The sequence below is a fragment of the Bison bison genome, unplaced genomic scaffold (assembly GCF_000754665.1).
Source record: "Bison bison bison isolate TAMUID 2011002044 unplaced genomic scaffold, Bison_UMD1.0 scf7180017864145, whole genome shotgun sequence".
NCBI lineage: Eukaryota > Metazoa > Chordata > Mammalia > Artiodactyla > Bovidae > Bison > Bison bison.
In genome coordinates, this window is record NW_011494717.1 from 6,576,343 (window position 1) to 6,603,504 (window position 27,162).

The 27,162-nt window shown below is 37.9% G+C and overlaps 1 protein-coding gene across 5 annotated transcripts in view; it reads right to left on the reverse strand.

Annotated features, from left to right (window-relative positions):
* ITSN2 (intersectin 2) overlaps positions 1-27,162 on the reverse strand; it is a 126,374-nt gene that overhangs the window by 24,234 nt on the left and 74,978 nt on the right. For all 5 annotated transcript variants that reach the window (XM_010840557.1, XM_010840561.1, XM_010840559.1 and 2 more), the window contains 10 exons: positions 26,866-26,963; positions 23,006-23,172; positions 22,567-22,711; positions 19,205-19,410; positions 17,224-17,288; positions 14,361-14,527; positions 11,740-11,785; positions 11,441-11,562; positions 10,348-10,444; positions 9,746-9,937 (listed from right to left, as the gene is read on the reverse strand). In XM_010840557.1, the coding sequence (XP_010838859.1) occupies positions 9,746-9,937; positions 10,348-10,444; positions 11,441-11,562; positions 11,740-11,785; positions 14,361-14,527; positions 17,224-17,288; positions 19,205-19,410; positions 22,567-22,711; positions 23,006-23,172; positions 26,866-26,963 (1,305 nt within the window). The remainder of the gene's footprint in view (positions 1-9,745; positions 9,938-10,347; positions 10,445-11,440; positions 11,563-11,739; positions 11,786-14,360; positions 14,528-17,223; positions 17,289-19,204; positions 19,411-22,566; positions 22,712-23,005; positions 23,173-26,865; positions 26,964-27,162) is intronic.

Consider the following 27,162-nt stretch of genomic DNA (forward strand, 5'->3'; position numbering starts at 1 on the left):
AGAAAAGGCAGAGGAACCAGAGATTAAATTGCCAACATCCGCTGGATCATGGAAAAAACAAGAGAGTTCCAGAAAAACATCTATTTCTGCTTTATTGACTATGCCAAAGCCTTTGACTGTGTGGATCACAATAAACTGTGGAAAATTCTGAAAGAGATGGGAATACCAGACCACCTGATCTGCCTCTTGAGAAATCTGTATGCAGGTCAGGAAGCAACAGTTAGAAGTGGACATGGAACAACAGACTGGTTCCAAATAGGAAATAGGAGTTCATCAAGGCTGTATATTGTCACCCTGTTTATTTAACTTCTATGCAGAGTACATCATGAGAAACGCTGGACTGGAAGAAACATAAGCTGGAATCAAGATTGCGGGGAGAAATATCAATAACCTCAGATATGCAGATGACACCACCCTTATGGCAGAAAGTGAAGAGGAACTCAAAAGCCTCTTGATGAAAGTAAAAGTGGAGAGTGAAAAAGTTGGCTTAAAGCTCAACATTCAGAAAACAAAGATCATGGCATCTGGTCCCACCACTTCATTGGAAATAGATGGGGAAACAGTGGAAACAGTGTCAGACTTTATTTTTCTGGGCTCCAAAATCACTACAGATGGTGACTGCAGCCATGAAATGAAAAGACGCTTACTCCTTGGAAGAAAAGTCATTATCAACCTAGATAGCATATTCAAAAGCAGAGACATTACTTTGCCAACAAAGGTTCGTCTAGTCAAGGCTATAGTTTTTCCTGTGGTCATGTATGGATGTGAGAGTTCGACTGTGAAGAAAGCTGAGCGCCAAAGAATTGATGCTTTTGAACTGTGGTGTTGGAGAAGACTCTTGAGAGTCCCTTGGACTGCAAGGAGATCCAACCAGTCCATTCTGAAGGAGATCAGCCCTGGGATTTCTTTGGAAGGAATGATGCTAAAGCTGAAACTCCAGTACTTTGGCCACCTCATGCGAAGAGTTGACTCACTGGAAAAGACTCTGATGCTGGGAGGGATTGGGGGCAAAAGGAGAAGGGGATGACAGAGGATGAGATGGCTGGATGGCATCACTGACTCAATGGACGTGAGTCTGAGTGAACTGTGGGAGTTGGTGATGGACAGGGAGGCCTGGTGTGCTACGATTCATGGGGTCGCAAAGAGTCGGACACGACTGAGCGACTGATCTGATCTGAATGCTCTTTACCCTCTTCTCATCTGTATCTTGGAATTAAATCATGATCGTTCTAATTCTGTGATTTGAAGTAACAACAACTCCAAGTTAGTGAGGGATGGCTAAGAGCACAAGCTCTGGAGTCAGATCTGGACACTAGTTATATTCCATCACACCCAAGGTGTTTAGTTCATCATTTAGGATACAGCAAATGCTTGGTAAGTATTAACTCTTACTTCCAGTATCTATATGCTAAGACTCTGGACTGGTGCTTCATAAATTGCTTAAGTTTCACCTGTAATATAAATATTACTCTCTTCATTATACAGATGAGGCAAAGGCTCCTAGGGGTGAGCTCACAGAGCCATGATTCAAAGCAGCCACAACTTCCTATTACATTCATTTTATCATTATTGGATTTTGCCTTTGATAACATCATTAAGACATCTCTCTTAAGCATTTCTTTCAATATTTGTTGTTGTTTAAAACAGTTTTAAAAGTGATTATAAAGACAATTTACTCAACTTAAAAATAAGCAAAGGATCTGAATACACACTTCTCCAAAAAAGACATACAGGTAGCCAACAAGCACATGAAAAGATGCTCCATCATCATTAGTCACAGAGAAGATGTAATTCAAAATCACAAGATATCACTTCACACCTACAAGGATGGCTTTAATAATATGTCAGATAATAACAAGCACTGGTAAAAATGTGGAGAAACAAAAACCCTTGTACACTGCTGGTGGGAATAAAAAAAAAAAAGTAGCCATTTTGGAAAACAGTCTGGCAGTTCCCCCAAAAGTCAAGCCATTTGATCCAGCGATTTCACTCCTACATACAGACCCAGGAAAAATGAAGTTGTATGACCATGCAAAAACTTGTACATAAATGTACATAGTATTATTTATAAGAACCAAAGAGTAAAAACCCAAATGTCCACCAATTAATATATGGATAAATAACAATGGAATATTCCATAAAAAGGAATGAAGTACTGACACACCCTATAGCATGATGTACCTTGAAAACATTATGCCAAGCAAAATGAGCCAATCAAAAAAACCCCAAACATTTTATGGTTCCATTTGTATATGTTCAGAACAGGCAAACATGGAGACAAAACACAGATCAGTGGTTGCCTAGGGCTGCATGGGAGGCAGGGTGCTTAGGAAGATATGAGGGTGATAGCTAATGGATACTGGTTTCTTTTTGAGGTGATGAAAATGTTCTATAATTGACTCTGGTAACGACTGCATAACTCAGTGAATATACTAAAAACCACTGATTTGTATAGTTGGGGGAACTGTGTGGAGTGTAAATTATGTCTCAACAAAGCTGTTACCAAAAAAGTGATTATGTTCAGTTTTATCCTTTTGAATATTCGTCTTAAGAGATTCTTATCCTTATTATAATATTCAGCCCCTGCTTCCTCATCTTCTCTGCATGTACCTTTTACACAGAGAAAACACTGCAGCCTTTGATTTTTCTTCTTTTCATTGGTTCAACCTACGGCTGTACTGCAGGAACTTCATTATTATGAAAATAGGAGGCAATATTAGCATTGGAGAGCAGAAGCTAAGAGCATGGACTCTGGAGCCAACCACTTGGGTCTGAACCCAGCTCTACCAATGACTATCCGTGTAACCTTGACCAAGTTATTTAACTTCTCTGTGTTTTAATTTCCATGCCTATAAAAAGGAAACAGTAATAAGGACCTTAGAACAATACCTAGACTAATAAGTATTCAATAAATAGCACATTTCCTCTTTTCATTTTATTGATATGAGCAATGGTTATATAGGTAGAATTTTATTATTTTATAAAAATGGTGATATTAGCGTAACCATCTGTTTATTCTCCTAGAACCTTTGTTTCTTGTCTTCATGGGTTCCTTTCACGATATAACCCTTAACCCCTGATACACTCAAAGGTCTGATTTTCTCCCCAGGTCACCTCATTTGCTTTCACTGGCTCAGAAACTATCAATATGCATTCATGCCACCAGCTGATGTACATCTGACGCTGTATATCTTAATTATATCTCATTACCTGCTGGAGAATTCTACCTAGATGTCCCATGGGTACTTTGTAGTCAAAACTAAACTCATCTTTTTCTCCCAACTGATTTTTACTGCAGCTGGTGGCACCATGATTTCTCCCTGTCACCAAGATACAAACCTGGGAATCACACTGACCCTTTCACTTGCCCACACAATCCATAAATCCCCCAACTCCTCCCAGTGTTCCCTCAGAAACTATTCTTAATGCTGCTTCATGGTTTTTTCTCCACCTTCGCTTCACATAAGAATCATCTGAGGAGTTTTTAAAAATCCCCATGCCCAGGCCTCACTTCAGGCCATTTAAATCAGGACTCAGGCATCAACAGCTTGTCAAAGGCCCCCCAAGTGGTGATTCCAACGAGCAGCCAAACTAGCAATCTCTGGTTTAGCCCCCGGCCTGCTCTCAAGCCTCAACTTGTCTTACTGGCTTTCCACTTCCACTCCAGCAATAACGAACTGCTTATAGTCACCCCTCTCCTCCTGCATCTAGGCTGCTACTTGTCTCTATCACTCTCCCCACCACTCTACCCTCCAATCTGGCTTTCTCCTACTTATCTTATGGATCGAGCAGTTGCCTTATCCAGGAAGTCTTTTCTAATTCACCAATCTACAGATGAATTAGGCATTCCTCCTCCATACTCTCTTGTGTGCATGCATGCTAAGTCACTCAGTTGTGGTCAAATCTTTGCAACCCTAAGGACCATAGCCCGCCAGGCTCCTGTCCATGGGATTCTCCAGGCAAGAATACTGGAGTGGGTTTCCATGCCCTCCTGCAAGGGATCTTCCTGACCCAGGGACTGAATCCACATCTGCTGGAGGGGCAGGCAGGTTCTTTACCACTAGCACCTCCTGGGAAGTCCCTGTACTCTCTTGGTGCCCAGTAAATCTCTCTCAGTGTGCTTAGCATGCTGTTTTATAATTACCTGCTTTCATGCCTGGTCCTCTTACAGTTAGGTCCTACCTGAGACCTGGACCACCTGACACTCATTTCCATATTCTCAGGACCTAGTACTCTGCATTCGCTTATACAAATGCTCAACACATGTTCGTTGAAAGACTTTACAGAGATCAAGATAGGTTTTTGCAAAGAGACAGTTTATATCATACATTGACAGATGGGTTGACTTTTGATCTACTTTTTTTCACTCAAGGTGAAACCACCAACTTGACTACTGAAGTGTAAAACTGCTTAACTCTGGTGCCTCCAAGCATCCAGTGGAATTTCTTTTGCTGAATATAGACTCTTATTATTTTGTACTAAAAATGTTTTAGTCTTACATTTGCAGTGAGTATTAACTTGTAAATTCCTTCCAATCTTTTTAGAGATAAAGTTGGATTAAAAATTATAAATAACATAGTAGTTTATTATTATCCTAGATATTTCTTTTGCTTTCAAATCAAAATTTCTTTTGCTTTTGAGATACATACACTTATCCTGGATCAAACTATCTCAATCGTTACCACTTAAAAATTTCTTTTGTCCCTTGTACTACAATACAACTTGCGGGTCTGGACCAAGAGACCACGTTAAGGAAAAAGAGACATTCCAAAGAAATTCAAACAGGACTACAATATAAACAGTTAAAAATAAGTTCTAAAGGATGCTTCAAAAGAAATACACAATACAAGTAATGTAGTTTGTGTCCCTTTAATAAACACACTTGCATAGTTATATTACAGTTTTGTAAAAATGAAAATGAATGACCTCATGCCAAGCGTGCCCAGCATTTGCACAATCTCAATATCTTTGATAATATAGTTTTCAAGACGCACAAAATAAAAATTTAAGGCAAAAAAACAGCACTTTGCAACAATAATTTATTACATTACAGTAGCATCACAGCAGCATCCAATAATGCCACTATAGGCAAAAGTCTCTCAGTCTTTCCATTAGAGTCTATTTACAAGAATTTATAACTTGGTAAAATTCATCCTAAGAAAACTTGGCAAATAAAGCTTTGGACTGGAATTGGCATTTCTTTCTCTACTTTTCCTTCCCCTACTTTATTTTAAACTATCAGAATTCATATTATATTTTTAAAACACTAATGTAGCAGTTATACTGTTTTAATAGCTGTATTATTTTAAAATGACTCCCTAGGATAAAGTTTTAGAGGAAACTATACAACAGGTAGGATTGATTTAGATTTTCAAATTTTCGAAAAAAAATCAGCTTTGGTCTTAGAACTGATTTTTTTCATTGCTGGAAAACCCATCAGGTTTAATCACATACTGTAGAAATGATTACAACATACTGCAATTTTAAAATAAACAGGTATTTTGATTCTTCACTTCCTACAGGGTTCAGATTTGCTCAGTTGTGCTCCCATTTTAAAATTTCTATGTTCCTGATAAACTCCTTCTAATGTCTCTTTCTAAGTAAACTGAAGCTGCCTCTTATACTGAATGAGGAAGAGAGCAAATATGTGGCTGAATATGAGGTATTGCAAAGGACTGCATGCTCTTTTAAGGACAAGTTATTATTATATGTCATACCATTTCCTTTACTTTTAGCTTCCTGTCAAATGTATGACAAAATACCTAAACAGAGAGAGGTATTTCTGTAAATACAGTAAATTTATTTCCCAGACACTCAGTTTAAATACGCCATTATAAGACTTAGTCCATAGTACCTGAAGAATATATTCTTTTCAAATTGATTTACAGACACTAATCTCTACCAGAATGTCATTCTTTATAGTTATCAGTGTAAAAGTGAAGCAATTTGAGCTACAAAGGTACCTTTGAAATAGTTTATCAGTGTATTAAATAAGCCCAAATTCAAAATTATAAAGAGAGAATGTTATACTATATCATGTGATTAATTAAGTGGTCTTATTTCTAACCTCAGGGTTTAAGGTGGATTTAAAGTAACTGCCCTGAATTTGAACCCAACTAACATGTTCATAAAATAAAAGGCAAGACCAAGTAACCCATACAATTTAGAAGATCAGCTGAATTTACAAGGACTCAGTCTTTACACTGTACCCTTTAGTGACTGCAGGCAAATCTGTTATGCCACCTGTAAAATAATATTATTGCTTTCCATTTAATGTCATATTTTATAAAAGTATCATGATGATGCCAAATGCTAAAAGTTGAGGTGGTCTAGTAACTAGAAATCCCTGCCTCAGGAAGCATACATGCCTGTCACCATACATTCCAATGATGTGAAGTATTCTGGAACACAGACATTTATATTTTGTGAAGTTCTAACTACAGTTTAGTTGATTCTTCCTCAAGTGTTGTAAAGTTATGATTTAGGCAACATATGACTAAAATCATTCATTCATAATGTATAGGCACATTAACACAAATATTGCACAAAATATGCCTCAGAGATATAAAAACACATTTCACTCTTCTTAAAGAACTCTGTGAGGAAATAAGACTCTGTGATTGTATGTACACTTTTCCTGATAATACTTGGACATTCAGAAACAGTAGATTGCACTGCAGTTTGTAAACAGTTTAAATTGCATAATCTTCTCATTGATTTTCAAATATGATTTAATACTATCCACTAAAAGTCAACTAAGTACTCTCACATTTATAATAATGTTTTACTATCCTTGCAGTTTTTGGCTCAAGGAAAAGAAGTAAAGTCCTATGCCAAAGTTGCCAATGTGGTTGAAGAACAGATATTAGGTAGAGAATTCTGAATGGTAAAATCAGTTCTGTAGCCACAAAGCAGCTTCATGGACACAGAGGAATGCCAGCTCCCACACAGCTTTCCTTCACTCTAATTCATTCTCAACTAGATAGAGACTGCCTGCTTCAAGGGCATTTAAACTCTTCAAGCATTCCTTATGACCTTTACTAAATGCATTAAGAAGAAAGTCAACCAGTGCCCCTTTGTGACCTAGGACATGGAGTTACCTCATTAAAATAGATAACATGAATTTCTGACTTTAAAATGTATAGATATAAATTCTCTGCCTAAGGTAGGGAAAGTTTCATATCTTGTAGTCAATGATGGGAGCCTTTCATTCCTCAAAAACAATCCATTTTTAGGCAATCAGTAAAGAAGTAACAACTGACTGCTGCAGCACATTAGCAGTATCTTCACGAGCCCAGAGACCCCAGTGGACTCCCAGGGTACAGGGCTCATTTTGGGACAGCTGCAATAGATAAAACCCACCCTGCTCTGCACATATGGCTGGGTAAGGCAGGCCGCTTCCCTCTTCTATGTGTAAGAAGAGTTCCTCCAAAGTGTCATCACTCCCACATCAAAATACACAGAAAATAGAGAAAAGGATATTTCCAATTCTCGGCCTTTTAACAAACTTAAATATTGGTACTTATAGTGGCATATTAGAAAGTAATAGAGGAAAACAGTGCCTATTGGGGGACAAATCGCATATTGAACCAATTAAGGGCTCACTGTGATTAGGATTAGGTCAAACATAACAGCAAAACATAAGCAATTCTGAATTCTGTAATGAATATACATGTTGCAGTAACATTAGAAAAGCATGGCAGCCCATTCCAAACCAGCAAGAACAGTTTGTGCAAATAGTGGGTCTTTGTGTGTTTGAACTCCCACCATGTAAGGGCAAACTCAGTATGCATGCTAATGACCTACAATTACCAAATTAAAAAAGGAGAAAAATGCTAAAGGATGCCAGAGTGAACAGCAGGGAAAGCCACACAAAGACCCACTATCCTTTAACTTGTTACAAATAAATTTTAACTGTAAATTAGAAACACAGAGAAATAATCACAAGTGGCTCTAACATTTGAGAACGAAGCTAAGGAATTGTGTAGGAGATATTTGATCAGGGCTGCCTGCCCTGTCTCCACGCTAGAGTCAAACTTGGATAGTGGGTCTCTGGGGTGCTTTCACACTGGAAGGCAACACTGGGTCCTATAAAAAGAAAAACGAGGGATAAAATGAACATAAAGCAAATCAAGGGGGTGAGAAAAATTCTACTGATTACATGCAACATCAACAAGTTTGAACTATGAAAATTCTCAACCTTTAGAAAATATCCTACCTACCTAGTAAAATGAAAGTAATATTTATAAAGGCTTGAGAAACACACACGATAGTCTAAAACTTAACTAGTTTTCACTGACGCGTATACTCCTGGCTGTTCTTCCTTTAGATCACTTCCATTTTTTCTTATATTTCTTATTATGAAAGACTTAAAAGGGAAAAATATGTTCCACCATTGGAAAACAAGATAACAAAACATTTGGAAAACGATCACTTTACATTGTAGACACTATGAAAGTCAAATGCACTGATAAACTAGAATGCCTCCAAGGATCACTTAGCCCAAGATCTTCTAGACCTTCCTCTCTCAGGCCCAGGAAAGACCCCTCGGGTATTTTTATTAACCAGACAAACTGGCAAGCCCTGAAAACTGCCAAACCATCAGCAGAATTTAAAAATGGTCTTTCATTTAAGTAATCCAAGTTTTATAATTTTCCTTACTATCTCTTCTGAAACCCTGAGGTATTTTTAGGAATATTCAAAGCATAAAAAACTGGACTCCACGTCCAGACTGGGAAATTCAGCTGCTCTATCTAAAGGACCGTCTTCTCCCCAAATCACAATGATCTTTATGAGCTCTAAAGTGAAAATAATGCACTAATAATTTAAAATGATAGATACAGTACAAAGTAAATTAATAATACTTGCACTTAATTGTAAACACAGCTCAGCTTTGACTGGGTTACCATTTATATGTTCTTAGAAGCTAAGTTAAAATGAAAGGCTAAAGCTTTTAGATAATTTCACAAGAATGATAAAAACACAAACCATGATGTATTTTATTAAGAAGGACAAAAAGATCAAAAGGGTGAGGAAAGGTGACCTCTATTTTATGAAGCTAAAAAAATATTTCCAAGTACTGTTTATTCTCTAATGCTACATTTACTGTCAAGTGTAAGAAAGGTTAGGTAACTATCAAGAGATAATTTTATGTAATACCAAATCATATACATTGAGATATGGACCCCTGCAGTAAAAGTAGTGAAACGGATCTTAATTCATATATCTCTGTGGCATGAGTTACCTACCTTAAAAGATCACCTAATGAGATTTTTGCAAGCACTTTATTTGTAAAATAAATTTTATAATTTTCTTCTAACCTGGGTGATGTGTAATAACGTGGGAAATAAGGTTGCAAAATTAATAGCACCTGTACACTAAAAGGGTCATTGTGCACAGGTGAATACGCTAACTGCCAGCTAGTCTCTACTCTCTCTCAAGCTGAAAAAGGCTGGTGTAAAGAGAAGCCGCAGTGTAGACTGCTATCATACCAAGGAACTCATGAAAGAACTAGAACTTTTTTCAGATAAAGTCTAACAGTAAGGTCTGAAGCTAGGTAAAAAGTATTTGAAAAAAAGCAATATAACTTTTGATTTTGTGAAAGTTTCTTATTTTATTTTCTTACTCTAAACATTAATATACATTCGCTGAGAGTGCTAAGATTTGGTTGAGAAAAGTAAGGAATGCAGTTCTGTATGTTAAAGCTGATGCACTATTAAGAAGTAAATAGTTTGATATTACTCACACTGTTGACTTGGATCTGCATCTGTCGTCATCTTAACGTAGTTTGAAGGGAAGAGACCAGTCACCCCACTGGTTTCTCCTTGCCACCAGTCAGGATCATCCTTGTTTAGAACATTAATAAGCTGTCCCTTGGAGAAACTGAGCTCGTCCTCGTTGTTTGCCGTGTAGTCATACATGGCGATCACCTGACACACTAGCAGAGGAATAATGACAAAGTAACAAGTTAAATTGAGTAAGTCTTCCTATTAGCATCATATGTTAAAATTCTGCTAACATTTACTTTAGCTGTTCTCTCCCACCCTCCTTCCTCTATTCCCTGTTTCACAAAAGCAAGAATTTCCCAAATGTAGTTTGGAAATCCAAGCGACTGCTTTGAAGTATGATGGTAGAGCAATTAAACAATTTCAAGGAGTGATGTAGTCCAAGCATCACTGAACAGCTGGCTGTTTCTAACAGAACTTTTTGGAAAGGAAGTTCTCACCGAGGTAAAGAAAGAACAAATTTTAAAAATATTTTTCAAAGAATTGGCTAATCTAAGAAATGCTGAGTTAAAAAAAAAAACAAACTTCCTAAGATGAAACCCAAGTTAACCCATTTCCATACCAGGATGAAAGGCAGGCGCAGTTCTTTCACTACTTGGACCCAAAAGTTTAACATGGCTGGCAGGAAACCATCCTTTCTGTCGCTTTTTCCCTCTGGCCTATAAAATTAGCAAAAAGAACACAAAAAATGAGACTAAAGACAATTATTGAGACATAAACTAAAAATAAGAAAATCCAAACTGTGTAGTAAAGAATTTAACCTTGCCCAAAGGGAGGCCTGGCCTTTGCCTATGGCTCCTGGAAGGTAATCTCTAAACCTTTGAGACGTCTTGACTGTTCAAAGAGTGTCTCAGTTTATGTGGGGGGCCATAACGATGCAGGAGAGCCTAATGATGTGATTTATGGTGGGCCCTCTGGGTCATAATATAAACACAACCTCTGGAGGGACTGGAGACTGAGTTCAGCCATGTGAGCAATCAACCGTGTCTATTTGATGGGGTTTCAATAAACACGCTGGAAACCAAGGCTCAAGTGAGCTGCTGCTTGGCAATACTCCATGTGTACTGTTGCCAGGAGATTTAATGCTGCCATGACTCCATGGGGAGAGAACAACGGGAAGCTCTGTGTTAGGAACCCTCCTGAACTCTGATCCATACATCTCTTCCCTTGGCTAATTTTAATCTAAATCCTTTTGCTGTAATAAATTGTAACCAGGGGTATAACAGCTTTCAGTGAGTCCTGTGAGTTTTTATGGGAAATTACTGAATCTGGGAGTGGTCTCAGGGCCCTCCAAATTTACAATCTGTGTTAGGAGGGAGGGTATCTTGAGAACACTTGAATTCTGCATTGGCCTTCGAGGTCAATATTAAACAACTGAAAGATTTAATATGCATCTCAACACTATTTGTAGAAGTCTATTTGGAGATTGTTCAGTCTCAAAGTTCTCTGCATACTTCACACAAATAATATTTATAAACTAAGAAGACCTTTCTAATGTTCTCCTAATAAGTAAATACCTCTTGGAGCTTTGTTAATTATCAAACTAATTATTAATCAGTCAAATAAGATAAATTAAATATTTATTAATCTTATTTTTCAATGAGCAGGCATTACTTTTATAATAAAATTAACAAATGTTATTTAAAAGTTATTACCTGTAATTCCCCTTGCCACCACCCACTTGTGTTTTTCTTTAGAATTAGTATTAACTGTCCTGGTGCGAGGCTAAGCTGTTCAGAACCAGAAGCCGCATATGCTGATGTTACTTGAGCAATCTCTGAAAAGAAGAAAAACAAGGGACTATGAATTCAAGACTATTAAACACCCTAGTAGTTCGTCAGCTTCATCATGATACATATACCAGGTTTTTTTTTAAGAAGAAATATAAGGGACTATGAATTCAAGACTATTAATGAACACTTTGGTAGTCTGTCAGCTTCATCATGATACATACCAGGTTTCTTATTTGATGTTCCAGATTTGCTAGAACTCCCAAAACCCTATAAGGAAAAGATACAGTTTTATCATTTTTCAACAATCCAGGGTTAAAAGTACACAGGCTATTAGGGACTAGAGATTTCTAATTCCCAGGGTTATCGTTTCTTTAGAGTAAGAGCAAAATAATGATTAACCTTATACTGATCAAATAAGTTAAGAATCCAATACTTATGGGAGATCTGATTCTGATAGAATACATTATACGTAAGTAGCTGATGTTGGCAACTCAACAGGAACAGCTCATTTTCTGAATCTTTTCTGAATATTAAATGTTAATACAAATACATTTCATCACTGGGGGGTCAGAATCAATGCCCACCACATATAACACATGTGCTCTGGCTATGTTAAGGCATATGTGAGTTTTGCTCCTGTTACATACAAGGTAATGCTTTTATTTTTAATTTTTTTGCCATGTTCCTCCTGAACCTGACCTAAGAATAAAGAATCAGATCAGATCAGTGGCTCAGTCGTGTCCGACTCTTTGCGACCCCATGAATCGCAGCACGCCAGGCCTCCCTGTCCATCACCAACTCCCACAGTTCACTCAGACTCACGTCCATCGAGTCAGTGATGCCATCCAGCCATCTCACCCTCTGTTGTCCCCTTCTCCTCCTGCCCCCAATCCCCCCAAAGACCCAGCATCAGGGTCTTTTCCAATCAATCAACTCTTCGCATGAGGTGGCCAAAGTACTGGAGTTTCAGCTTTAGCATCATTCCTTCCAAAGAAATCCCAGGGCTGATCTCCTTCAGAATGGACTGGTTGGATCTCCTTGCAGTCCAAGGGACTCTCAAGAGTCTTCTCCAACACCACAGTTCAAAAGCATCAATTCTTCGGCGCTCAGCCTTCTTCACAGTCCAACTCTCACATCACAGGAAAAACCATAGCCTTGACTGGATGAAGCTTTGTTGGCAAAGTAATGTCTCTGCTTTTGAATATGCTATCTAGGTTGGTCATAACTTCCCTTCCAAGGAGTAAGCGTCTTCTAATTTCATGGCTGCAGTCACCATCTGTAGTGATATACATACTGGCAACTATGACCTTTTTGACTTTACAGGATAAGTTGGCCCAATCACACTTCTTATTTTTAGGAACTGTTATTTGTAGACGTTTTAATGATGGCCATTCTGTCAGGTGGTACTTCACTGTACTTTTGAATTTGCATTTCTCTAGTAAGCAGTGATGTTGAGCAGTTTTTCATGTGCCTATTGGTCATCTGTATTTCTTCTATGGAGAAATGTCTATTTAAGTTTTCTCCCCATTTTTCAATTGGGTTTTTTTTTTTTTTCAATTGGGTTGTTTTTTTGGTGTTGTTGAGTTGTATAAGCTGTTTGTGTATTTTGGAAATTAAGCCCTTGTCAGTTACATCATTTGCAAATATTTTCTCCCATTCTGTAGGTTGTCTTTTCATTTTGTTTATGGTTTCTATTACTATACAAAAGCTTGTAAGTTTATTAGGTCCCATTTGTTTATTTTTTGTTTTTATTTGTATTGCCCTTGGAGACTGACTGAAGAAAACAGTGGTATGATTTACATCAGAGAATGTTTTACCTGTGATCTCTTCTAGGTGTTTTATGGTGTCATGTCTTATGTTTAAGTCTTTAAGCCACAAATGTAATTTTTAAAATATTATATAATGAAATGTAGCAATAAGTGAATACTTGCATAACTCAGTGATTCAGTATTTGCCAAATGATCAATGAATGATGTCATCACACTCGGTATGCAAAACAGACTGGTGAATTAAAAAAAAAAAAAAAAACAATAAGGAATGTTCACTGATTTGGCTTCAGATTCTGCACTGCAAGTAATCTACAAGAATTTAGTACTTGTTAAGTTTTGGTACAGCAGTGTCAAAGAATATCCACAGGTATCCGAACATGTTATTAAAATACTTTTGTTATTGCTCATATTTGTGTGAGGTTGAATTTTCTTCAACTACTTCAACCAAAAGAATATACTACTCTTTCCATTAAACGCTTTTGAAGAGGGAGAAGTACATATTTGTTTTCCATTAAAAGCAAGTTATTTAAGTCATCATATAGTGGGTTTAATTTCGTTATTTCAAAATGAATTAGTAAATTTTTAAAAATTTCAGTCTTAATTTCTAATATGGGAAATATTGCTAGATATAATCCATATATTTTCAGAAACTTTGGAGTCCTCAATAACTTTTAAGAATGTGCAAAGTTCCTGAAATAAAAAAGTCTGGGAACTGCTGCTAGTGGTAGGAGAAAGGCAGCAGGAACTCTAAGTGTGGGCTGGGTCATAATAACGGCAGAGCCTCAAAGATTTACGGATTCCTTTTAAGCCTCCCTGAATCCAAACCATTCCCTAACTTCAGTTATCATGAGGTCTGCCCCTATCTATGGCTCTTGTTCTTGGAATTTCATAAAATCATTTCTCCTTTATCTAACAGGATCTCTGTGATAAACTATATTTTATTGGAGTTACCTTAAATGGTCTCCTTGTAACCAAAGCAGCCCAACCAAAACCATATGTAAGCATCCTTTATAAATATGAACCTTGAGCAACAGGAATGGAATGATTCTGCTTCTATACCAAAGTAACTCTACCTCCTGATCTTTTGGTTTGACATAATTTGATGGAAAAATTCCAGTTCTGTCTCCAATACTTCCTGTCCACCATTCTCCATCTTTCTGGGTCACCAATATTTCTTCACCTTCAGTGAAAGTCAAATCTCCAGGTTCTACACTTGCATATGAATAAAGTGCAATATACTCTGTAGGGAATAAAGAAAAAGAAAAACTAATTTTGGTTATAAGATTACAGAAGTAAAAAAAAAAAAGTGTTAATTTCCAAGATTTTGAGTAAATTAGCTGTAAAAGACCTTGTGACTTAAGGAAACCTAATGTAAAGAGATGTTAACGTAGAAAGTAGAATGAAGTAATTACTTAATAATTACTAGAAAAAGACTGGGGCTTCCCAGGTGGTGCTAGTGGTAAAGAAACCGCCTGCCAGTGCAGGAACTGTAAGAGACACAGGTTCGATCCCTTTAATCAGGAAGATCCCTGGAGAAGGAAATTGCATCCTACTCCAGTATTCTTGCCTGGAGAATGACATGGACAGAGGAGGCTGGTGGGCTGCAGTCCATGGGACCACACAGTCAGATACAACTGAAGCAACTTAGGATGGATGGAAAGCTTTATCAAAGGTTTCTTTTTTCCCACTGTATCATCATCATCATCATCATCATCATGTCACAGAGAATAACCCCAAAGCTACAAATATATATCAGTATCTCTACAGGGTCAAGACATGGAAAAGTTTTTTTAACCTTCTTACATATAGTTTAATCTCTTAAATTCTTTTCTCTTTAATTCTTTTATATACAGTTATGCAAATGCCCACTCTTCAGCTGACATCAATATGAGAGGCCAGTTTCCATCACAATGGTCCAGCTCCTAGCACGGTGCTTGGCATGGAATAGATGCTCCATAAATATTTGTTAATGAATAACCTTAAGGGAACTATTTAAGTTTTTATATGTATTTGTTGACATGAAATTTGATCTGCAGATCATAAACTGAAGATGACCAGAACCATCAAACAAAAACTATTTACTATCCACATTCCCATACTATTCAATTTAGCTGACTCAATAAAACAAAAAATGGACTGCAAGCTTAAGGTATGTTGTAATAAGCGAGGTTCTTTTCAAAATGCTCCTCACCACTTTCCCAGCATCATTCCACTGCCTTTATTCCACAGTACACCTCCGGCTCTAGGCTTGCTGGTAACTCAAGTTCCCTAGGACTTCCCTGGTGGCTCAGGCGGTAAAGCATCTGTCTACAATGAGGGAGACCTGGGTTCGATCCCTGGGTTGGGAAGATTCCCCTGGAAAAGGAAATGGCTATCCATTCCAGTACTATCGCCTGGAAAATCCCATGGACAGAGGAGCCTGGTAGGCTACAGTCCATGGGGTTGCAAAGAGTTGGACACGACTGAGCGACTTCAATTTCCTTTCCTTTCCTTTCCTAACCTTTCACAGCTGAGCCTTGACTCACGCCTTTCCCTCTGTCCACCAAGCCTTCTCTTCCTTCATCACTAAGCAAGACCCTACTCATTGTTTAAGATGATTCAATGTGGCCACCTCTGTGGATTCATAGGTCCTACTCAAAATTGTGTTTTCATTTAGAATTTATTACAATTATATGCCTATCCTTCCCATTCTACTATTAGCACCTGGGAAACTGTGTTTTATTCATCCTTGTATATGATGAATAAAACATAATTCTAGGCTTTAGAATAGAATCTCTAATGTAGTAGATAATGAATAAACTGTTTAAATTACTATTAAACTGATTTTCTTGAGCAATATAAACAAAATGTAAACTATTCAACTAGTTTTACAATGGATATATACAATTCATTTATAAACCTATAAAACTATTACATAAAAACACTGTCTGAAGTAAGGATAGACATTTTTCAACACATTTTCAAAATTAAGATAGTCAAACCACCCAAGGGGCAACAAAAATTTCTTTGTAATATTTATGATTAAAGTATATCTTGATTTCAAATCCTACTTAATGATTTATGTGCCATACTGTAATTAAAATGCAATTCAGCAAATTCCCTGGTGGGCCAGTTGTTAGGACTCCATGCTCTCACTGCCAAGGGCCTGGGTTCAATCCTTGGTCAGGGAACTAAAAATTCTACAAGCTGCACAGTGTGGCTAAAAAAAAAGGCAATTCATAAACAACTAAATGTACTAAAATTTCCTTATATTTTAAACATCTATAATATATAATAAAAGGAAAACAAAAAATTTTATGCTATTTCATTTCAATACTTATCTATTTATTTATTGAGGTCATGGTGGAGAGGTCTGACAGAATGTGGCCCACTGGAGAAGGGAATGGCAAACCACTTCAGTATTCTTGCCTTGAGAACCCCATGAACAATATGAAAAGGCAAAAAGATAGGACACTGAAAGATGAACTCCCCAGGTCAGTAGATACCCAATATGCTACTGGGAGCTGACTCGTTTGAAAAGACCCTGATGTTAGGAAAGACAGAGCAGGAGAAGGGGACAACAGAGATGAGATGGTTGGATGGCGTCACCGACTCAATGGATATGAGTCTGGGTAGACTCGGAGTTGGTGATGGACAGGGAGGCCTGGCATGCTGCGGTTCATGGGGTCGCAAACGGTTGGACACAACTGAGTGACTGAACTGAACTGATATGAACTTTTATAGTACTGATTTTTTTAAAGTGTCAAGTATTTTCAGTCACTTATTTTCTATCTCCTAAATATTCATGTGAAATAGAGTGGCAGCAGGTTTCTTCTAATTTCACTTTAACACTGAAGACACAAAAGCAATAAGAGTAACAACTGTGGGAAGTCAGTTATATAACTAGTCAGTAGCTAATCTGACCTCCATCCAATTTACAAATTAACCAAAGCTCACCTTCTCCCACTGTACAGGCTGCAGAGGCAGGTTTCTTGTTTACAGATGCATACAAAGCTTCTGGTCTGCCAAATAAACACACAAAACAGATAAAAAACAATAATAATACAATAAAAAGGGTATCATCACATAAATAAAAAAGAAAGACGGTTTGATGAAGACAGCACGTTTTTAGCAGTGTGCTCTTTTAAGGGCTAAAATTAACTGAAATATTGTCTCAGTACACAAGCTAGAAATACGCTCATACACTTCAAAATCTTAGTGGATTATAAACTGCCTACTTACAAACTACTAAATTTTTAAAATCTATTTAATTTCAATATGATTTATAAATAGTTCTTCAAATGTGAGTTATTTGGCTTTTCTAAATCTAAAAGACACTACACACTGGTAAATGGGCAGTCATTTGGTGAAGCACATATGGGGCTGGATTTGGTTAGAAAAAAATAAGGACAATTATAAATTTTACTACTTGTTTACAGCACAGTACATTTAAAATATATAAAAATAACAGCACTTTATTTTTACATCTGGAAACATATATAGCTTTTATTTTTCAATTTAACCTAGGAAACTGTTCTAAAAAATCTAGAAAACTGTGGCAGTAAGAACCAGACATCTGTATATATATCAGGGGTCCCCAATTATGTGACCAAATTGTATAGTGAAGCAGTTTTCGGGTTAAAAGTGGACTCTTACTACAACTCATGGGCACACCAAATGGACTGCCTGGCTGAATTCTCCATTACTATAGGTTTTCAAGTTGCGTGCCCTATCTGTTAGAAAGGATCAGTAATCGAATGAAAAGTTAGAAGAAATGTCTTTTTAAGCATTTAAACTTAACCTATTTGTGTCTATGTGTTCCTTCTCTGTAAAATGTTATGGAGTTTAAATAAGATAATTACCATAAAGGGTCTAGCACAGTGCCAGCACACACATCAGCTATTACTGTTGCTACTGTTATCACACGCTCTAGAATTCCACGTCAGTTTGAAAAGTAAATGTCTTCTGACATTTGAACTAAAAATTAATGTACGGAACCTTAGCACTGAAAGAATTTTTAAAGATTTTTTAGTTATTTTCATTAAATCAATGAAAAAACTCGAGACCAAGAAGGCTTACCCCATACAGTCTGGCAAAAATAGAATCAGAACTCAAGGATCTTAATTTCCAATGACCCCATTCCTTTTCAATAAATCATTTTGCTTTTCTATTTAGACCAACTTCCACATAAAACACAAGTGATAATTATCCACAGCTACATTAGAGTACTTAGTTCTTGGTAGTAAAGATGTTTGATGACCTGACTCCCCTACAGACTGGGAAATAAAGACCAGAGACCCCATCCGGTTTTGTTTTTTGTTCATGCAAAAGTTTCATTCATGTGTTCTTTCGTTAGCTCCTCTCTTCACTAAGCAAGTATGATTGAGCAGCTACTAGGCATTAAGGTCACACTAGGTATCGAAAATCTAAAATGCGAACAAAAAAGACGTGAATCCCACCTCCTAGAGCTTATGATCTAATAAGGAATATAGGTAAGAAGGGAAATAGCTACAACACAGTGTGTCATGAGCACCAAGAAAGGTGACCTGCAAGGAACTCTGGAGATCCAGAGATGGGAGAGGCAGAGGCAAGGCCCTCAGTAAAGGTTTATCTAAATATTGACAGTTCACAGTAAACAAGGGAGAAAGCTCCAAAGGAAATGAACAATAACTTCTCTAACCTGCTGGTGCAAAGAAAGCAAACGATCTAAAATTTTAAGCACTTTGAAAACTTTAGGAATCTGAAATAACTAGAATAAAAGATATTCTAAAACTGGTACAAATACCTTAGGTATTTCACTCTAGGAATCACCATTCTGATATTCAGACTTAAGTTTAAACTTCTAATTTTCCTGCACAGCCAGTTGTACTTTGGCTGACTCATCAGTGAAACTGGCAACATCCACATCTCATGTAAACACACAAAACTAAGTGCTTACTCTTCCCGCTTAACTTCACTCCCAGGGATGATTTTGACGTAAGATTTCGGAAACCATCCTCTTCCTCCATGAACCTCCCCAAACCACCAATTTTCTTGCTGCTCTAAGACAGTAATAATATCATGTTTTGAGAAGTTCAAGTGGTTTTCTTTCTTTGCAGTCCAAGAACAAAGGGCCTGTGCTTTCAGGTTTTCTACAACCTGTCCCTGTGAATACAAAACCACAAAATCAGAAACAAACAGAAAACAATGACAACTGTCATTTCTGTTTCCCAGGATATAACATACTTACTGCTCAAACAACAGACTGGTTTGGTATGGCGGTGAGTTATTATCAATGATGACTTAAGATAATCTTAATTTACTGATTTAAAATTATATATGACAGACAACCATCTGAATAGCCTTCTATGAATTTAAAGACCCAACACTTACCATTCAAGGAGACACCTTGGCATTAAGCACCATGGGTATGGAAGGCAAACCCTGTACTGAAGAAGCGTACTCATAGACCCACTAAGTATGTATCAGGTAACAAATGAAAAGGGAAACCTTTCTTTCCTCACTTCCAAGTCTCCGCACTGCAGTGGATCCAGTTTATTCCACAAGGAATGGAGATGCAGCTGTGCTCGACCTTCTTCCACTTTTGTTTTCTGTCTCCTAACTTCTTCATATTCTTCTTCTTCCTTTCTTGTCTTCTCTCAGAGGAAGGAGTGTTTCTGTTTTGTTGATAAGGCTAACCCCTCTACCTGGGCTCTAAACTTTCTACCAGGTCCTCCCATTTTCTAAAAATATTTTGTAACTTCGTGAATTCTCTCTTTTGAATCTTTAATTTCTTTACTTCTCTACTTAATTCTACTTCTAACTTTCTTAAAGAAACAGAAATCTTGCACTTGCTTTCCAATTTCACCTCTCAGTCCATTCTAATTTAGGTTCTGCAATCGTTTTACTACTGAACTTCTTGACAAGGTCACTGATAACGTCAGAGCCAAAAGTTTCTTCAAACCCTTTCTTTCCCTGATCTCTGATTGGTGGTGACATCACTGAAACCCCTCCACTTTTCTGAAGCTCACAGTCTGGTGACTGATGGCTCCTCTTTGGTCCAGCCTCTTTCTCTTCCTGTTTCACATGATTTCTCTTAAAATCTTATTTATGCCTAGGATCTCTCAAATCTGTATCTTTTAAAATTTATATACTTTTATTTATTTATTTCTGGCTGGGCAGAGTCTTCGTTGCTGCTCAGGCTTTTCTCTAGTTGCAGGGAGTGGGGGCTACTCTCTAGCTGTGGTGCTCAGGCTTCTTGTTGCAGTGGCTTCTCCTGTTGCAGAGCACAGGTTCTAGGGTGCATGGGTTCAGTAGGTGAAGCTCGTGGGCTCGAGTGCACAGGCTCAGTAGTTGTGGTACACAGGCTTAGTTGCTCTGTGGCATGTGGGATCTTCCTGGATCAGGGATCAAACTCATGTCTCCTGCATTAGCAGGTGTCTTTTTTACCACTGAGCTACCAGAGAAGCCCTCAAATCTATATTTTAACTGTAACTTTATCTTTTGACCTCTAGACTTGTAAATCAAGCTGCCTGCTGGGCCTGGCCCTCATGCTTAGGTATACAAATACCTAAGTTATACACCTGAAATGTAATCACTTTTAGAACTCACCAAACCCATTCCTCCTACATTGTACAATGATACCACCATCCTCTCAGTCACTTGAGCTAAAGACCTTGAAGAGGTATCTTTAACTTCAACTTCTTCCTCATTCCTCATGTTCGATGGATTGCCAAATTTTGGTTGACTAATACTTTTTTAAGTCCCTCTCCTCTTCTGTATATTTTCACTACTGTGACACTGATTCACAGAATCACCTGTTACTACTGTAATATCCTCCCTTTGGTGGTCTCCTCCCTTTGCTTCCTTCTACCAATCTGGCCTCTACATGACTGCCAGAGTTCTCTCTCTAAAATACACAACTCAACTCTCCTTTTGAAAACCTTCATGGGCTTTCCACTGGTAGCTCAGCTGGTAAAGAATCCACCTGCAATGAGGGAGAGACCTGGGTTCGATCACTGGGTTGGGAAGATCTCCTGGAGAAGGGAACGGCTACCCACTCCAGTATTCTGGCCTGGAGAATTCCATGGACAGAGGAGCCTGGCAAGCTATAGACCACGGGGTCGCAAACAGTCAGACACGACTGAGCGACATTCACATGGACTTTCCACTGCCAGCTGCTTAGTATGACATTAAATGCTTCACAAATAAATCTCAACCTCTCTCTCCAACTACATTTTAACACTTTCTTTATGAATCTGGTAATCTAGCCACACTATAAACAATACTTGTTTCCTATAAACTCCTGTGTTAACATGCCTCAGTGACTTTCCCCAAATTGTTCTTTCACAGGAATAACTTTCCTTCTCTGTTTGTTAAAAGCTTGCTCATTTTTGAGGGTTCTACTGAAATTGTGAAGCCTATTGTGAAGCCTGCTCTGATTCCCACTGGTTGAACTGAAATACTCTCTCTTCTGTATACCCCTTAGGATTTCATAAAATATCTTCATTACAACACTTCTCATACAGTTTTTTATTTGTGTCTTCATTAGCTGATGACTAACGACAGAATTTTCTTCCATTAAATTTCTAGCACAGAATAAATGCCTAGGACCTATGGTCACACAATAAACATTTTTTGAGTAAGGTGAAATCTGCAGGACTCTATTCTGATAAAGTCTGCAATTTCTTTTTAATAATGTTAATGTAACAATGGGCTTCCCTCATAGCTCAGTCTGTAAAGAATCTGCCTGCAATGCAGGAGACCGGGGTTCGATTCCTGGGTCGGGAAGACTCCCTGGAGAAGGAAATGGCAATCCACTCCAGTATTCTTGCCTGGAGAATCCCATGGACAGAGGCGCCTGTCCATGAGGTTGCAAGAGTCTGACATGACTTAGAGACTAAACTACCAGCAATGTAAATGCTTGCATCTTGTTTACATCTAAACCAGAGGCTAAATACACATGTAATACAGTTCTTACACAATGACTTATTTAAGGAAAACACAAACAAACAAAAAAAAACCCAAGCCCACAGCTCTTCTTACAATAACTACAAATTAAGAATATAATCAAATTTGTAAAGATGATATTTTGAGTTTAGAAACCTTAGCTGGTACCAACTTGTTACTAAGAGAATAAACTGTTGAGAAATCCCTAATAATTTCAACTTTGTATCACATATGAATGGTTAAGAACCAAAACAAAATGCTACAAACTGGTAAATGAATCAATGAAGCCTTTGTGCAAAAATCTTCATTCTATTTTACATGAAGCATGAGCAATGTCAAAGAATAAAACACACAAAAATGAAACATACAAACCTGTCCATGAATCGGTGATACAGACACAGGGGACACAGTGCGAGTAAAAGCTGATTTTTTCTGCCATGATGTGTTAACACTTAGGTTTGAAAAAGATACATTTCGATAATCGATCACAGATGCTGGTTGGTTTGAAGAAAGTGATCTATAAATATAACAATATGATGTAAGTATACTTAATTGTTTAGAATCTAATGAAGTACTACCAATTTATCTACTCATATATAATATACATTGTGCTTAAACACAAATTATTAAAAAAAAATCATGACCTATGTTTTTATTTACTAAACTTCAGTATTAAATTTGGAACAAAAGGTACTCTGACAGAGTCCAGTGCAGATTACAACATGATTAAATATCAGGTTGACACAAATACATATTAGGGATTCAAACATGTGCAGTGACATATAAATTCCATTATTAGCTAAAAACTTACTCAGAAGTTGAGGTAGCAGATACTGTAGGAGGAAGTAAGGCCTTCTTAGGAGACACAGATTTTTCACTTGATGTCACTTTTTCTACGTAATTGCCTGGAAACCAGCCAAAATTTCCTTGAAAACTACCATAAAGCCAACCAGGTTCTCCTACAGTTTTTTCATCAACCTATGGAAACAAAAAGAAGAATTAGCAGTGGTTGAAAAGCCACATATTTGCAAAGAGAAGAGATGCAGAACACTGTCCAGCAGCCTAGTTTTCAGAATCAAGTCCATCTAAAGAGTCGGACATGACTGAGCGACTGAACTGAACTGAACTACATGGTTAAAGCATTTTCTACAATAGGTTACTACCTCTAACAATTGACGAGGTGCCCTTTTAAACTTAAATTTTTAATTTTATCCAAGTTAATACACAAAAATAGTTCACAAAGACCAGTAGAATCTCCATGAAGGCAAGAATAACAAACCCCAGGAATTATACAACCTAAACCTGATTTAAATATTTGGTCTCAAGGTGAGGAATTACTGAAATGTATGAGTACTGGTGTTCAAACACTAACTTCCTCTTTTTCTTACCAACTTTTAAAAGCATAATTTCTTTAATATTGTTTCCTAATATTTTCAACCTTATGAAAAAGAAACTGCCCATTCATTTATTCTTCAGAGTTAGGCCAGATTTGCTTTGTAAGCAGTCAATTTTAATCAATTTTATACTTGTCATTTATGATTATAATTAATTTCTAGTTGGCAATTAACATAGAGACCTAAGCTAGGAAATTTTACATAAATTCTCACAGGCCTAGAGAAACTATTACTTCGAAAACAGCATTAACAGATAAGACTAGAAACAGGTTGTGATGAAAAATGTTGCCAGGGTTCAGAGGAATTTCTAATTTATTTCACTTTTCTCAAACCTCCTCTGCCATTTTCTCACATTAAATTGATTAGATCTTGCCTCCTATCTTAACAACAATACAGAAGCCCTCAGATTTGACATCACCTCTACTTCAGCAAAATTTATGATCCCATACACTCTTTCATCCAGCCCTCCAACCACAAAGGAAAATGACCCAGTCCTTCCACCTCTCCCTCTTCCCGGGCTCTAGACCCCAAGCCCTCCACGTTGTCAAGAATCTTTCGCGTCTCCATCCGTTGGTCAGAACAGAGAGGTCTGACAGGGAGGCCTGAGGTGCCTTCCTGAGCGTTCTGTGTTCTATGTGTTGATATGAATGGTGGCTTCAATGATTTATGTTGTCATTGTTTTACTTGCGAGGTCGTGTCTCTTTTGCAACCCCATGGACTGCAGCCCGCCAGACTCCTCTGTCCATGGGATTTCCTAGGCAAGAATACTGGAGTGGGTGGCCATTTCCTCCTCCAGGGGATCTTCCTGACCCAGGGAATGAACTCATATCTCCTGCACTGGCAGGTGGATTCTTTCACCACGAGCCACCTGGGAAGCCCTTTCAAAGATTTACATATGTGTATAAATTATTGGAGCTACTCACTGATGGCTGTGCACTTTACTAAATGTAAATTATAGCTTAACTGGGAAAAAAAGTCTCTCTCTATTAGTAATTTACTCTTTCTGGTATCATTAACCCTTTTTCTCTGCAGACCCTTTCTATCATTAAACTTGGTCAAGCTTCTGCCAAGTTAAAAAAACAAGAAAACAGAACAACTTCCCTCAATCCACATTTGTCATTATTTTCCACCTTCACTTCCTTCTCCCCTTCAGAAGCCAAGCTCCTTCAAGAGTTTTATATACTCACTGTCTCCTCTTTCCTTCCCTCCAACTGTTCCTCAACTCACAGAAATTTGGCCTCTTCCTCCACTATTCCACTCAACTAATACTCTTCTTCTCAAGGTTAATAGTAACTGTGCTGTTGCTAATACAGTGGTTATTTTTTCTAAAGCACTGTCTTGTTTTACATGTGGACCACTCTTTTCTCAAAATCCCCTGACACCACACTCTGTTTTGTTTCTTTCTCTAGTCGTTCTTTTCTGGCTCCCCTTCCTCTGACAATCCCTCAGTGTCCATGCTTCCCAGAGAGTGCTCCCTCAGCCACATTCCCCCTTCTTTATTCCCCCTTAGGGGAGCTCTGCCACAGTCACGTCTTCAATGACCATCACAACACACTAATGACATCCAAACTGGCCCCCTCTGACCTTTTCCAGAGATCTCTCTAGATACCTCTGGATATGTAACTGCTGCCTAGAAATCTGAAACTCATCCCAAACTGAACTCATTATAATTCCCACTTAAATTTCCTCCTTTTAATCTTCCTCTCTTAGTGAATGAAAACAATTATTAACTAAGCTGTCCAAATCAGGTGTGTGCATGCATGCTAGGCTGCTTCAGTCATGTCCAACTCTTTGCAACCCTATGGACTGTAGCCCACCTGGCTCCTCTGTCCATGGAGATTCTCCAGTGAGAATACTGGAGTGGGTTGCCATGCCCTCCTCCAGGGGATCTTCCTGTCCCAGGGCTTGAACCTGCGTCTCTTGCATCTCTTGCATTGGCAGGCGGGTTCTTTACCGCTAGTGCTACCTGGGAAGCCTCCAAATCAGATATCTGACAGTAACTCATGACATTCTTTACATCAATGATTCGGCAAAGAACATAAACACTCAAGAAACTCGCAGCCAACCTTATGTTCCTGCTGTCACCACCACCAGATTGGCCCTCTGACTGTGGGAGAGATCTGTTCTAAAGTGGGCAGCTGTCCACACCCTTCTTCTACTTCTTTGGGATATCTATCTTTCTCAATGAACTATAAACTTATTCAGAGCCGAGACTGAATTGTTTACTATATCCCTAGCCTAGTATAGCCTCCAACAAGAATTTGCTGAAACAAAAGATATAATCAAAAATATAAGTAGGCTCTTGGCCAGACATGCCCAGACAGGCTGTATTTCTTCATTCTTGGACACCACCTCATCACCGCCAACTAGACAAGGAGGAATGGCAGGGTCAGGGGACTGGGGACTCAAGCTGCCTACGTAATGGACCTCCCTCAGCTGAGGAGCAGCTACGGATGGCCACTGTGGCAATGGCAACAGAAGCAGTGTGTAGCTGGGGAGGATACTGAGCATCTGAATAGTTGGTTCTTGTAAACCCTAGTCCAAGTACCATTCAGCTTTTGCTACTCAACTGATAAAATACACCAAACTGGTGACAACGCAGGTTAAAAAAAGGAAACAGACACTGGCTAGGTAATCTAGGTAATATAACCTTTGTTTTCTAAGAAGAAAACTGAAGACGGGACTAAAATCCAAGTCGCTATGCTTTTACAGCCTGTATTCTTCCTAATGTATCACAATAGCTCAATCGATGCTATTCCCTGCATCTTCTCTTATTCATCCATTTTACATGGCATGTGATTATACAATAAAATCCTTTTTGTTCTGCATCTAGTTAGAACTACAGAACCTAACTCTTTCAACTCTTTTAATGGTTGTCAGAAAATAACTAGCTCTCCCAAATGCCACTGTAATTTATTAAAATAAAATCAGTGTCACTTTTTATGGCATAAAGCAGCATGGCCTAGTGAAAAGAACACTGGGTTTAGAAATGAAAAGACATGTACTCGCACTCCATGCTGGCAGCGTGCCACTGAGGATGACAGCTTATGTAAGTCTTCCTTACCTGTAATGTCCTCTGCAGATCTGCAGTATGTCTTAAGAACCAAATGAGGTGATGCTGAAGATGTATTTTTAAAATGGTAAATTACTGTATAATTCTTTACCGTCTGAGCCACCAGGGAAGCCCCATAATAGTATACTCAATATTATTATTGAAAGTAATATAGTACAGTGCACTCAGCTTATTCATGAGAAAAGAAAAGACTTTGTTTCCAACCTGTATTATATCCCCAGAATTAAAACTCATTTCATCATGGTTCCTTGCTTCAAAGCGATATAACGCTCTGTAATTCACCAAAGTACCAGCTGGCTCACCTAAAGAGAAGATTATTATCATTATTTGCTTCTTTCATAGATACACATCTTTGCTATGACTCAATGAAGAGCTCAAAAAGAAAAAAAAACAAACAAACTGAGCACCAAACAGTATAATGAGAATCCATTTGATATAGGCTTTAAGTATTTTTAACAGTCACAGAAGCAATATAAAAACAAACAAGGATATTTGTCTTAA